Source organism: Rhinolophus ferrumequinum, chromosome 10, assembly GCF_004115265.2.
Source record: "Rhinolophus ferrumequinum isolate MPI-CBG mRhiFer1 chromosome 10, mRhiFer1_v1.p, whole genome shotgun sequence".
Classification (NCBI taxonomy): Eukaryota; Metazoa; Chordata; class Mammalia; order Chiroptera; family Rhinolophidae; genus Rhinolophus; species Rhinolophus ferrumequinum.
In genome coordinates this window covers 87,856,795-87,871,218 of record NC_046293.1, presented here as the reverse complement: position 1 = coordinate 87,871,218, position 14,424 = coordinate 87,856,795, and the positions used below count along the sequence as shown (strand labels likewise).

At 39.0% G+C, this 14,424-nt stretch overlaps 1 protein-coding gene across 1 annotated transcript in view; it reads left to right on the top strand.

Moving 5' to 3' along the window:
- Positions 1-614: 614 nt before the first annotated feature.
- Positions 615-14,424, top strand: part of TULP3 (TUB like protein 3) — a 63,512-nt gene continuing 49,702 nt past the window's right edge. Inside the window, exon 1 of the mRNA XM_033118399.1 lies at positions 615-723. Within this exon, the coding sequence (XP_032974290.1) occupies positions 683-723 (41 nt within the window). The 5' untranslated portion in view covers positions 615-682. The remainder of the gene's footprint in view (positions 724-14,424) is intronic.

Below are 14,424 nucleotides of genomic sequence, written 5' to 3'. Positions count from 1 at the left end.
TAGAGCAGGTCTAGGAATGCCTTAAAAGCTTGGGCTGGAATCGGGGAGGCTGAGGGAGTTCTGTGCTGTTGGAGGGCCAGAGCAGGTAACTCTAAGATGCATTCCAGTGGGAATGACTGCTGGCGAGGCTACAAGTGTGGTTCCTGGTTAGGCTCTGGTGTGTCCGGAAGGGATCCGACTGTGAGGGAGCTGGCAGAAGTCTGTAAACCCTAACATTACAGACCTCGGGAAGCGCTCTGGGATGGTTTCTGTGTGCAAACCGCGGGGGTGCGGGGAGGCCGTTCCATGTGTGGCGGTTAGTGGGGGTTGGGCGGCTCCTCCGACACACTGGCTTCCTGGCGGCGGGAGCCAACGCCGCTGACGGAAACACATTCTTCCATCTCGGCCCCTTCTCCTCTCGGCGAGCTCTACAGGGATCCAGAACTAGCGCGTCATCCCCGCGCGGGCGCAGGCGCCGGCGCTGGCGCCTTTAACTCGGGGTTCCTCTGTTCCTTAGATACCCTCCCGCAACGCGGCAAGAGCCAATAAGAGAGGAGCGGCGGGCCCGTGGGCCAATAGGCGGTGGCGACAGTGCGTGGTGCGGTTGTCAGGGGGCGGGGCCGGTTGCTGGCCAGGCTTGCCACCCTAGCAGCGGAGTAGGTGGCGGGTTCTGGACGTGCTGGCCACTTTCTGAGCTGCGGTGATGGAGGCGTCGCGCTGCCGACTCGGACCCTGCGGGGACAGGTCAGAAAGGGGTGGTGGCTGGTCTCATCTTGAGTGGGGCGGAGGGCCGAAGGGAGACAGTGGCGGTCCTCTTTGGAAGCTCTGAAGGACAGGGCGGTGGGCTCAAGTGCGGGAGGGAGGGACTGATTTGCAGCCTCCTCTCCCCTCCGCGGCGGAGGACCCCTCCCTTTTCCCGGGAGAGCGGTGGGGAGCGGCGGCTGCACCGGGAGCAGGGACTTGGTGTTCAGTCCCTGCTTGGGAAACTCCGGGGAGTTTTCGTTGTGAGCTCGCCTTGCCCTCTGCGGGCCTCGCTTTCACAAAACGCGTTAGCCCTGTGCCTCACGCACCGCCCAGGAGTGTCATACATGAGATTGGATGAAGTCTGTCCCGGGGTCATCGAAGCGAAATTTAATAATTTGCTCTAAAGCCATCGCTTTCGGCCGGCAGAGCTGAATTCTGGAACAGAATCCGAGGGCTGAAAACGCAAAACTATTCTTTTGCTTCGATGTCCTTTATAGTAATTATCTCTTAGTCAGGATTGGCTGTCTTGCTTGCAACGTACCAAAGCTCCCCTTTCTCTGCCATGTCCCTTTTTTGTACCTCGGCCAGAAGTCAAACGACCCGAAATCTCAATTTCTTTTTTGCCAGCTTAATGAAAAGTTAATGGGGAGCGGCGCGAAATCACTGCTTTAAAACTTTGGCATTGTCTGAAGATTTAAATCTTCCACCTCAACTCTACTCTCCTCTTTTTAGACCGTTACCACGGCAAATAAAGATTTAGCATGTAAGGATTTAGTCTGATATTTAGAATAATAGGTATTTAAACAATTCTAAACCATTTAAAACCGTCGCGAAGGAGGCATTGGGGTAAAGAACACTCATTTTCTTCTTTCATCAGGTTTTATTTACGTAATAACTGCTGTGTGGAATTTGTTCACTGCACTTTTTTTCAAGTCGACAGAAAAATAACCTACATTTTGCAAGTATAAATATGGAGGTGCTCGGAGGATGTCAAGTTAAAATTGAGCGTTTTCGTTGAATTCAGATGGTATTTCTTCAGTTGTGGGCACTCAGTAAATCTTAACTGACTGAATTTAAGGCAGTGAATTTCATGGGTACGAGATGTTTGATATGACTTATGATTTTGGTGTGTGTTGGGGAACATGGAATTGACTTTGAAATTGAGAATTGTTAATTTATTGGACCTGAAGTTTCAAGGGATAATTTTAAAGTTTTCCCCCTGTCTTCTTCCCAAAGAAACCAGCTCTTTAATTTAGAAATTGACATCAAAGGGGAATGTGTGAGTCACCAAATGTTTCTCCTGCCCTAGGTAATATTAGTGCAGCCTCTATTACTGTTTAACTCATTTGTTGTTGAGAGAGAGAGTGGAATGTCTCTTGCTTTTTTTGGCTCCTGGTTGTGTGTTTAATGTTTTTCATGAAATACATTGAAAGAGTTTTTGGCATTAATACCTTTCGATGTGAAGTATAGCATCCAACTTTTAAGTTTCCTGTGACTTTTTTCCTTCTTTGAATTATGTGACTGTTTTACCATGAGGCAGATTTATTTTCAACAAAGTAGAAAAATTATTAACAAATAAACTTCAAATATTTTTCCTATATCTGAAACATTTAGTGAGAATTGGAGCTGGAATTTGAAATAACACCCAGGACCTTTGTTGAGCCTACTAGGCATTTGACATTATAGATTCCCTGGAGATGACAGTGGTTGGCTGGTGCTGGAATGTGAGCTCGCTCTGGCCTCTTGTTCCTGATGAAGAATTGAACTTGTGGTAAGAGAGACTTTGCAGTATGATGTGACCTTGTGACCCAGAGGTGACTAAGAAAGTCCTCATCTGTCGTTTATCCATATGCCACGATTTCTCTTTAGAACTATGAACAGTAGTGGTAGCTGGAGCTTCTGTCTTGGCCAGGCTTGTTATCCTTTTCATGTTCTCCTTTTTAAAAATGTTTCATCAGATCAACAAATTGTTGGCAAACAGACTTAGCCAGTGCTTAAAAATTCTTAGATTAACTAATACGTGACTACAGTATGTTTGGCAAATGTCAGAAAGTACAGTAAAGGCCTGATAACATCTAACATGCATGTGTTTCACCAATTGTGAAGGCTACATACAGACCTAGAAAGGATAGAAAGTAATTCATTTCCTTTCTTCCAAGATCTTCCTGTCCAAGCAGACTGACTCAGACATTTTTTGGAATAGTTCCATTTCTGGCTTCTCGTCTTCCTTTCTGTGGAAACTCTTGTTTCCTCTGGATCTGTCCCCATTAAAAGAAAAGGTTAACGTTTCTTCTTACCAAGAGGAAAAGTATGCTTGAATTACTCAGAGAAGTAGTTAAAGCTGCCTTGCTTCTCTGTATTTGAGGACTTTAGGACTCAAAGGGCCTTGATAATTTCCTGAGTTCTATTTGAGAGTAGTTCCGCAGTGGAATTGTTAAGGCTTCTTTCAAACAAGAATTTTCTGTCATCGCCTTTCGCTCTATTTCCTCTAAGTCAATGCACTAGGAATAAACTCTTTGTACTGCTGAATCTATTCGGCCTCATCAGACGTCCTTAGTTCTTAATAATGAAACCTGCAACATTCTCCTGGCCTGGTTAAAGCTTAAATCCACTGATGCCTGAGAGAAGACACATTATCCATATGCTGATTGATATGCTGTCTTTATCCGCTCAATACTTGGTGTGAGTCTTGATAATGGGGTTGTCATCTCTGCCCCTTTCTTTGCCTTAGAACTTCTGTGAAAACATTAATGACGAGCACTGTATCATGAGTCACAGGACCTCTGGAGGATCACAGTTCTGAAAAGAATTATAGTAGTCCTTTTATGGTTCATAAGAAGATGGCACTTGCTGTTTTACCACATGGCACTGTAATGAGGGTGAGACACTGGAAGCTTCTACTGGGTTCCCGAGTTCCAGTCCCAACTTTTTCTTCCTCTCGCAGTGTGATCCTGAGCAACTCATCTCTTTTGGCTTCACTTTTCTCTGAAAAATGAGGGCTTCTTCAGATTCCCTCAGTTATTTATAACGAATTAATAAAGTGATAAATATATATAATTTAAATGCACATGGCTCAAATTTCAAAAGGTACAAAATGCTATTCAGTGAAAAGTATGTCTTGTTTCATTGTGTCCATGTCACCTGGTTCATTCATTGATAGGTTTCCTAGAATGCCTTCCCAAAATAGTCAATGTATTGAATAGTCCATTCCCAGACTTAAAATTTGATGATTTTGAGTTTCAGGGTAAGATACCTTAACTCTGATGTCTACTTTCATCATAAGCAAGATCTATTTTTAGAATATGATCTATAGTTGCTGCAAGTTTTAATTTTTTCTACAATAATTAATACAGAGGGTGCCAAAAAATGTATACACATTTTAAGAAGGAAAAAAAACGTATTAAAATTGTTATACTCGATATATACCGATAACAAAAGATGAATACATGTCACATTTGACTTCTGCAATTACAAGAGGTGCTCAAAGTGGTTACCATCAGTATAATTGTAATACAGTTTTATCCATTGTTAAAACGTGTATACATTTTTTTTGGTACCCTCTGTATATAGAAAATAGGACTGTATGAAGAAAATAAGAATTATTTTTCAGATAGGCTTCTGGAAAAATAAATCATTCTATTTAGCTTTGCAGGAAGAAACTTCAATAAATCTATAGTTTGCCTTTGATTTTAGGTTTTAGAATGAAACAAATTTAATAGAATATTGACTTGGTTCCCTATTAAAACTTAATGTAATTTTGTTGTGCTGATTTGGTATGTCACATAGGTTAGAGGCAAAGTGGAGAGGAGTATTTTGACTGAGTATAATTCTTAAACTGTGTTTTTAAACAGGGAAGATCTGTAAAGATAAAATTATCAGTAATAATGGCTTATATTTGTTTATCTTTTACAGCATTCATAGTGCTTTCACATTTTTGGTCTCTTTTGAGCTTCATAACACTGAAGAGGGAAGGGCTGGTGTTATTATTTTTATTTTATAAGTGGGGAAATTAAGGCTTAGAAAGGTGGGATACCTAAGATCACATGACAAATAAATGGTGTAGTTAAAAGTAAAATCCAGGCTTTTGACTTCTAGTCTCTTTTCTTTTTCTCATGTATTATCAAACTACCTATTCCAGATACTCTGGATGCCATTTGTGCATATAAATGATAACACCTGATACGGACTGCATTCTAATTATTTTTAGTAAGAGCAGTTGAAGAAATCAGACATTTTAAGGAAGTAAAATGAGTATTGATTTCATCCAATGGAAAGGGAGTGGAAATATTTATTTGGTATTGTTAGGCAAAGGAATTTCATCTTTCCACAAGAAAGAGAAGGGAAATAATAGCGTGTCTGAAGAGAGAAAATGTTGCCCCTGAATGAAGAAGAATAGGGCAAAAGATGGAATGAACTTAGATTCTGAGTAATGTCCCATTTTAAATCTATAAAGAATAGATCCTTTTAACTTCTGGATCAAATACATTTTTTTTTTCCAAAGCCAGAAGTATCACACTCCCTGACTTCAAACTATACTACAAAGCTACAATAATCAAAATAGTATGTTATTGGCAAAAAAAACAGACACAGACAATGGAATAAGATGGAGAGCCCCCAAATAAACCCACATGTATATGTGCAACTAATTTTCAACAAACAAGTCAAAAACATACAATGCAGAAAAGAAAGCCTCTTCACTAAATAGTGCTGGGAAAATTGGAAAGCCACATAGAAAAGAATAAAACTAGACTGCTATTTGACACCATACACAAAAATGAACTCAAAATGGATCAATGACCTAAATATAAGACCTGAAACAATAAAACACATAGAAGAAAATATAGGTACTGAACTTATGGGCCTTGAACTCAGAGAAGATTTTATGAACTTGACCTCAAAGGCAAGGGAAGTAAAAGCAAAAGTAGATGAATGGGACTACATCAAACTAAAAAGCTTCTGCACAGCAAAAGAAACCATGAACAGAACAAAAAGGCAGCTAATCAAATGGGAGGAGATATTTGCAAACAATACCTCCATTAAGGGGCTAATAGCCAAATTATATAAAGAACTCATACAACTCAACAACAAAAAAACCAAACAATCCTATTAAAAATGGGCAGAGTACCTGAACAGACACTTTTCCCAAGAAGACATACAAATGGCAAAGAGATATATGAAAAGATGCTCAACTTCATTAGCCGTAAAGGAAATGCAAACAAAAACCACAATGAGATACCACCTTACACTGGTTAGAATGGCTATTATCAATAAGGCAAGAAATAACCAGTGTTGGAGAGGCTGAGCTGTCGCTGAGCTCCCAGTGGGCGGCTGGATGGCTCAGTGGGTTGGAGCGCGTGCTCTTAACAGGGTTGCCAGTTTGACTTCCACATGGGATGGTGGGCTGCGCCTCCCGCTCCTCCTCAATCCGCCCTCACCCCTGCCCCGACTAGATTGAAAGCAGGGACTGGACTTGGAGCTGAGCTGCGCCCTCCACAACAAAGACTGAAGGACAACAACTTGACTTGGAGCTGATGGGTCCTGGGAAAAACACACTATTCCCCAATAAAGTCCTGGAAATACACACCATTCCCCTGCCCCTCCCCCCAAAAAAAGATATCAAAAGATATGGTGAATGTTTAAATAAAAAAATTTATTACAGTAAAAGACACATTGCCATTAATCCCCCTCAAAATACTCCCCCTCACTTCGAACACACTTGCCACTTTCTGAAGCAGTTCTGGAAGTCCTCTTTCGTGAGTGTCTTTACCTCATCCTCTATCATGACAATGCTGTGTCACACATCACTTCTCGTACGGCAATTTCTATCAAATAAAAACATTACGGTGTGTCCTTATCCACCATATTCACCGGATCTGGCACCATGAAACTTCTGGCTCTTCCCCGAAGTCAAAATGACCATGAAAGGTAAAAATCAATTCAGGGCATGGAGGCAGCCTCGACGCACAACTGAAGACGCTCATATATTTTATTAATTGCTCATCTATGGACAGAGATTATATTATGTTCAGTTTTTTCCTATTGAAAACAATAACATCTTTGTTACATGTATCTTTGTATTTTTGGCCTAATATTTTGTATGTTTAGGGATGCAGAGTTTAAATTTTGGTAGAGGTTGCTAAATTTCCCTCCAAAAAGGTTATAAATTTTTTCTTTAGATTGTAAATGCCCATTTTGAAGTGCAGCAATTATCTGTTCTTGTTGCTCAGTCCCTTGTATGTACATGATGAGTACACAGTTGGTACTTAGTAAGTATTTACAGGTGATAAAGATGAGTGTACAGCTGAGGGGCTACCTGTAATTTGGATAAGAATCAATTAAAGCTGGACGGGCGAGACAAAGAATATAAAGCTAACTAAAGCAAAACTCAACAACTAACAGCAAGTTTGCTTATGAAAAGTAGGAACAACGGTAGCCAAGATTCTATAGCTAACATTATAGCCTTTGTAGATGACACAAAGCACATTGTTGAGTTCAAGATTTTACTGGCAATTATGATAGGGAATGGCCACAACATTTTTATCAGAAGTGTATAATAGGAATTTTGATTCACAGGTGCAAGAGTTAGAGTTCTGGTTAGCAAAGTATAATTGAATGTATACTTGGAAGATGTGCCACCTTGTAGCTATTAAGATTAATCATCATTGTTTGGTTTTCAGATGTCATTTGATAAAAGGATTAGCAGCACAATGAGCTAAAATTTAAGAATGTATTTAAAAATCACTGCTGCCAGCTTTTCTCATGTAGAATAATAACCTCAGACTGAGTATTCCTGTCTGTAAAACTAATGGTCTATTAAGTGATGTAACTGATACTGAGTATAGTTTGAAACATTGTCCCAATTAAGTATATAACTGACAGAAAATAAATGAGAAAACCAAAGAATAGAGCAGAAGCCTCTATCATCTCAGCAACTGGGTTGATTGCATCTCTGAGATTTACTTTTTAAAAGACTATGGTAATGTGTACAGCCAGTAGGGTAGGTACTATTTTACTAAATCTGTGAAAGATTTATCTGACGTTTAAAACTAAAAATCAGTTTTTTTCTTTTTTTAAAAGAAAAAATGGTTTTAGGCTTACCTGTATTGAAATTATATCTCATAATTAGGCAAGGTAACCAGATGACCGCTTGTCATTTGCTTAATTATTTTTTGTAGCCTTACAGCTATAAAATGGGGATGATAATATCTATTTTTTACCTACTTTGCAAAGTCAAAGCAAGGGATGATGAATTAAAATATTATTTTAAGGCATAAGTAAGAGGGATCTTTTTCATGTAACTTTAAAATTCATTTACTTATCAAATATTTATTTTACATCCTCCAAGTGCTGTGCACCATGTCTCACTAGTAATTTTAGAAAGTACTGATGTCTGTGAGTGAGGTTTTTTTTTGTAATTGTGCTTTTCTTTTGAGTGTTGGAAGTGTCTCTAAAGTCATGAAAGTAATTACTGTGTATGTCACTTAAGAGCTTATGAGAAGCATTGATTTGGTAGTTGCTCCGTTGTAGTGAAAATGAGAACTCCCAGAGCAGTGTAGAGCCTATCTCCAGATACCACAGCTGCAGCAGAAACACTGTATGAAAGATACTGATGTGGATAAGTTTAGCTTCATGACACACAAGCTTGCAATTGAACCATAGGTGTGCACCTGCTTCCTTAATAAAGCGCGGCCAGAAATGTCTCGTGCCTGCCCAAAGCTGAGCAAGTAGCTCCTGAGGGTGCTCTGGAAGTTCATATTCCTAACTGTGATAATGGCATCAGTTTCAATTTCTAGTTTAAAAATGATCAGCAAAACTTAAAGTCATTTTTTTCATTTTAAAATTCAACTGTTTGAAGCCTCTGAGTATATTTTGAGTGCGCACGTGCTGCAGTTAGTACTGATAGTACTAGTAAGTTGGTTACTTCATGGCAGAGCATGGCTGCCTCCTATAGTGATTTCAACCATTTATCGCTTCAAATTGTTTTATTCTCAGTCACGTGTAATGGGCCAGAAAGTTAACTTATGAAACATTTTTTAAAATGCCTTTACGTGGTTCAAAATTCAAAAGCATCAAAAGTGTGTGTAATGAAAAGAGAGGCTACTTCCTGCCTATTTAGTTTTCTGCCCTGAAGGCAACGCTGATAACGTCTTACTGTGTATCCTTCTAAAGATATTCTCTGCATTTCATTCCTTCAATGAATGGTAGTGATTGGACTGTTCAGTGTTTTGCACCTTGCCCTTTTCCAAAAATTAAGACACCTTGGACAGAGTTTAAAATCAGTGCCTCCATATTTCTGTGTTTTATTCATATCAGTGCAACAGTAATAGCTACAAAGTCTATATAAAGTTTAATTTATAATCATACTGGGCAGTTGGCTAAAGTCAGGAAGTAGTAAGTTAATAATAGAAACAAAAGTTCTGTAAATTTGCCTAAAGATGAGTTTCTCTCGGAGTATAAATTATGTTTATTAGTGATCAGAAATCTTATATTTCATACCAATGTATTTTTAATATTTTGAAAACTAATGCTAGAAAAAGTAAGTATGCAATCATTATTTACAATTGGGCTTTTTTATTTATTGGGAATAAGGAAATAATGAAACTGGAAGATGGCATCTTACATGTTTAGGTCGCTCCTTTGCTTTCTATTTTATCTTGTGCTTTCTATTTTATCAACTTGATGGCTTTTCTATTTTGACACTGACAAAACAATTCATAAGGAAGGGTATGTTGTTTAAAAATGTAATGGAGTTGGGGTAGCTGGTTCTATCCCCGCATGGGCCGCTGTGAGCTGCGCCCACCACAACTAGATTGGAACAACTACTTGACTTGGAGCTGATGGGTCCTGGAAAAACACACTTAAATAAACAAAAATTAAAAAAATTTTTAATCCTACAGGAAACCGTAGGATTCCTGTAAATGCATGTGGTTTTGAAATACTCTTTCTCTTTGAAAGTTAGTCGTCTGACTTCCCATAGAAAGGCATGAAATTCGGAATGACGATGATCAATTGAAAGAATTGGTGGGGGGGGGGAGGGTGGGAAACAGAAGGAAGCTGTAAGAAACAATGAGCAGGGATTGTATTTGGGGGAAAAAGGAAATCTCTTCGTTGATGCTAGCCCAGGTTTGATATTTGTTCAAATAAACCTTTGCCTGCTCCAGGGACTGTGTGCAGCGGGGACTTGTGGTGGAGACGGGGTGCAGGGGATGCTTCCCTGTTCCCTTTCAGTCACATTTATAAATGTTCATCATGTATATTAAATGATGAAACCAGCTTGTATGTAGCTTATAAAATTCCGTGTTTCCCCGAAAATAAGATCTAGCTGGACAATCAGCTCGAATGCGTCTTTTGCAGCAAAAATTAATATAAGACCTGGTCTTATTTTCAGGGAAATACGGTTTATTTTTTCTTAGCTCTCAACTCTGTCCTTTCCATTAGAAAGTTAGAGATGGCAGTTGCAGCTATCCTATCAATTTGTGTCAGTGTCAGCTTTTTAGTAGGTGTCTTAGTAGTCTTTGTTACAAATAAAATGTAAAGTAACAATATTCTTAAAGACAGTGGTTGAGAGCACAGGCTTTAGAAACTAGACTGCCTGGGTTTGGATCCTGGCTCTGCCATGTACTGATACTGGGACCACGTAACTTGACTTCGCTGTGCTTCAGTTTCCTCAACTGTAACACAGAGATAAAGGCTGAATGACTTAACTAAATAACCTATACTGAACTCAGATCTCTCAGATCTAATTTAAAAATCCCAGGAGAGTCTGCTTACTTCAGCTTGGGTCAGGTGTCTACCCGTCTGTCAGCTTATGGCCATGGAAATAGGGCTGTAGGGAATAAATGAGCTGTATAGACATGGCCTGTGTAGGTCCAGAGATAGGGGCTTATCTTGGGTCAGACTAACACCAGAAGGTGCTTTTAGTAGTATTGACACTATCTGGTTTTAAAAATAGTTTTTATTTTTAGAGTGGTTTTAGGTATGTAGAAAAATGAACAGAAAGTACAGAGAGTTCCCACATATGCCCTCACCCCACCTCAGTAACCCCTAGTGGTAACATCTTGCGTTAGTGTGGTACATGTTACATACAATTAGTACTTTTTTTTTTAACGCTGTTACTTTAAACCCTATGACAAATTCTTTCTGCCGTTTGGAGCATGACTGAATGGTCACTTCTACCAAGTCTCCAGTGACCCTCACCAAGTCACATAATAGTTTATTCATACCCTATTGCTTTCCTCTCTGTACACTTACGGTTTAGTCTTATCCCACTAGGCCCCGTGTTTCTTGAGGGAATGATCTGTATGTGATAAATCAGAATCATCCACAGCACTTAGCACCATGCTTTGCACTTAATTTATCCTCCATAAAAATGTTTTTAATGAAGGAATGAATGAATGAATGAATAGTGAAAGGCGGTGATGTAGTAGGAAGACCAGGTGATTGGAATCAGGAGACCTAGATTCTGGCTGCCACTAACCAGCTTTGTGACGGTGGACAAGAACAAATAAAAAGTCAGCCACTCTCTGGAGGGAAAGGGCCATGTCTTCATGAAATCTAAAATCCCCTGCAGTCCTCTACCAGACACTTTTCTGGGTTTAAGAGAGTATGGCACCTGTCATCATTTCACCCCAAATATTATGTTTTATCTGCTAATAAAATATTTACTTGTCAGAACACTTTCACAGACATCATTTAACCCTCAAAACCTTGACTTTTAGAATAACGAAAATGAAATCAGGTTAAGTGGGTTGGCCAAATCACAGCTGTAAGTAATGAAACCAACAGCTAGACTCCAGATCTTCAAATCTTGTATTTTGCATACTCTCAATTATCAATAACTGCTTTAACTTTCCTCCATTATAAAACCAAGACTTTGATTCTTTCCTCTACAATATTGTTCACCAAGTTGGCTCTTTGAAATAGAAATGAAAAAGGACTCAAAGAGAAAATCAGTTTAATGTGTGGGAAATCATTTCCTGGAAGCCGGTTCTTCAGTAACCTCCGTGTTGGTGTCTATTCCTGTGTTGCTAAAATGACAGAAGGCTGAGCAGGTGACTCTTATAGATGAGAACACAGTATCACCAGGATGATTGACTGTTACTGATTTTCCTTTAATGACACATTGTTATTAACTAAAGTCCATAGTTTACATTAGGGTTCACTCTTTGTGTTGTTCATTCTATGGGTTTGGACACAAGTATAATGGCATGTATCTGCCATTGCAGTGTCATAGGGAATAATGTCACTGCCCTCAACGTCCCCTGTGCTCCGCCTCGTCATCTCTCCACTGATCTTTTCCCTGTCTCCATGGGTTGCCTTTTCCGGAATCTCATATGGTTAGAATCATATAATGTGTAGCCTTTTTTTGATTGGCTTTCGCTTACTAATATACCTTTAAGGTTCCTCCACGTCTTTTCATGGCTTGCAAGCTCATTTCTTTTCATCACTGAATTGTTTGGATGGACCATTGTTTGGATGGACCACAGTTTGTTTATCCATTCACGTATTGAAGGACATCTTTGTTGCTTCCAACTTTTGACAATTAGGAATAAAGCTGTTTGAAACACACAGAAAAAATTCGTGTGCAGGGTTTTGAGTGGACAAAAGTTTTGAATTCACTTGGGTAAATACTAAGGAGCATAATTGCTGGATCATGTAGTCAGAGTATGTTTAGTTTTGTGACGAATTGCCATACTGTCTTCCAAGGTTGCTGTGCCATTTGCATTCCCACCAGCAGTAGTTCCTGTTGCTCCACATCTTTGTCAGCATTTGGTGCTGTCAGTATTTTGGATTTTAGTCATTCTAATAGCTACGCAGCGGTATCTCATTGTTGTTTTAATTTGCACTTCCCTAATGACGTATAACGTGGAGCATCTCTTTGTACACTTATTCCTCATCTGTGTATCTTTGATGAGATGCCTGTTCAGACCTTTTGCGTGTTTTTAATTGGGTTGTTTTTAAGAGTTCTTGGTATCTTTTGGACCAGTCCTTTATAGATAAATGTTTTTCAAATATTGTCTCTCAGCTTGCATTATTTTTCACCTCTCCTGGCCTCTGCTTTTCTGTAATGATTTCCTAGTTGGCAGAGCTGCACAGCGCCTTGTAGTGTTGTCAGTGAGGTGAAATATTTCCAAGTGGTGACACTGAAATAGGCCTCCTAGCAAGATTCTCATACACATGTTATAGAACGTAGGCTGCAGTAAACTATCTTTTTCTAACATCTCCCCCCAGATTTTATTTATTGAAGAGGTAACAGAGGAACAAGAAAAAAGGAAAGGTTACCCGTGATCCTTCTAACCTAATATCTGCTCTTCTTTTTCCTGCATTCCCTTCATTTGTCCACATGGGAAGTAGTGAATTTGATGACCTTTTGAAGCTACCACACCAATTTGTTGCCTTTGAAATTTTATTTTTATATCTTCTTAGCTAGTTAAACAAGAGACCCACATTTTGATATTTCTTTTATTAGTAAGAAAACGGAGGTCTTGAAAAACTGTGGGAAATAACTCAGTAAATCAGCAGTAGAAAGTGCCCCTCTTCTTTCTTGTCTACTCAGTATTCCATTTTCTATTCTACTCTAAATCTATTCTATTCTAAATCTATTAGAATTACCGCAACTGTTATTTAACACCCCGACCTTGCTTTAAAATGTGGGTGATGTCTGGGCTGTACTGTGTTGCCATTGTAGTTTATGGCGATCTCAGAAGCCCTCGCGTTGGTACTTGAGGTGACTTTGCAAGGATGTAAAGACAGTACCTAGTTTATAACTGTATTATCTCTCAAGCGTTGACATGGGTCAGTTGTTTAGCATTCAGAATGTTTTCCCATTAGAAAAATCTTTCAAATGGAAATTGGATTCCCAGAGCAATTCACAATAGGAAACTTAACTCAGCGTTATAAAGTCATTACATGATTTTAGTTTCACCATGGATTGAGGCCTTTCTGAGCTTGACTGGAAACCTAAATACCAATTATAAAGATTTTTATGGAGAAAATTGTTTTATAAGTGATCTAGATCATGAAAAGTAAAGGCATGTGTTCATTTCTTACATTACTCACTGAGGATTACCACTCCTGGAATGATTCTGTCATTTGTTTGCATAGATGTTCCAAAGTTGGAAATGCCTGTCTTGTCCCCTAAGGGGAGGAGTGTTACTAAAACTTATTACAATTATGCGATTGTTACACACAATTCTGTGAAGTAGACATTACTGTCCACATTTTATCATCTGGGCACCTGAGGCGAGGGCGGATGAATTGACTTGTTGAAGAGTAAACAGCTAGGAAGTGCTAGAATCCGAATTTCAACTCAAATCTTCTGGCTTCCAATACTGAGCTTTTCTTACTATATTATCCTTCAAAATCATTGATTTTTATCCTCCTTAAGTATAAGATGTGGAAAGTATCAAGATTAGCTTAGAAAATCTGGGCTATCTGGTCAGTGTGGTGTTAGTAGAGTGTGGCTTGAATCAGGAAGCAGCGCAGTGTTACTTTAAACGTTAGAAAATGGTTACACTTCTGAGGGCTGCTGGTTGTACCTTAGTTCTTTTTTCCTCACAGTGATCCTTGGCTTTTATTTTATGTATTTTTTTAAATAGTTAAACATTTATCATTTATTTTATTAATTTTTACCATACAGATTATAAGTTTTTATGTAATAAAATGTAGTCTTTCCTTAATAGTTTCTGGGTTTTATGTCTT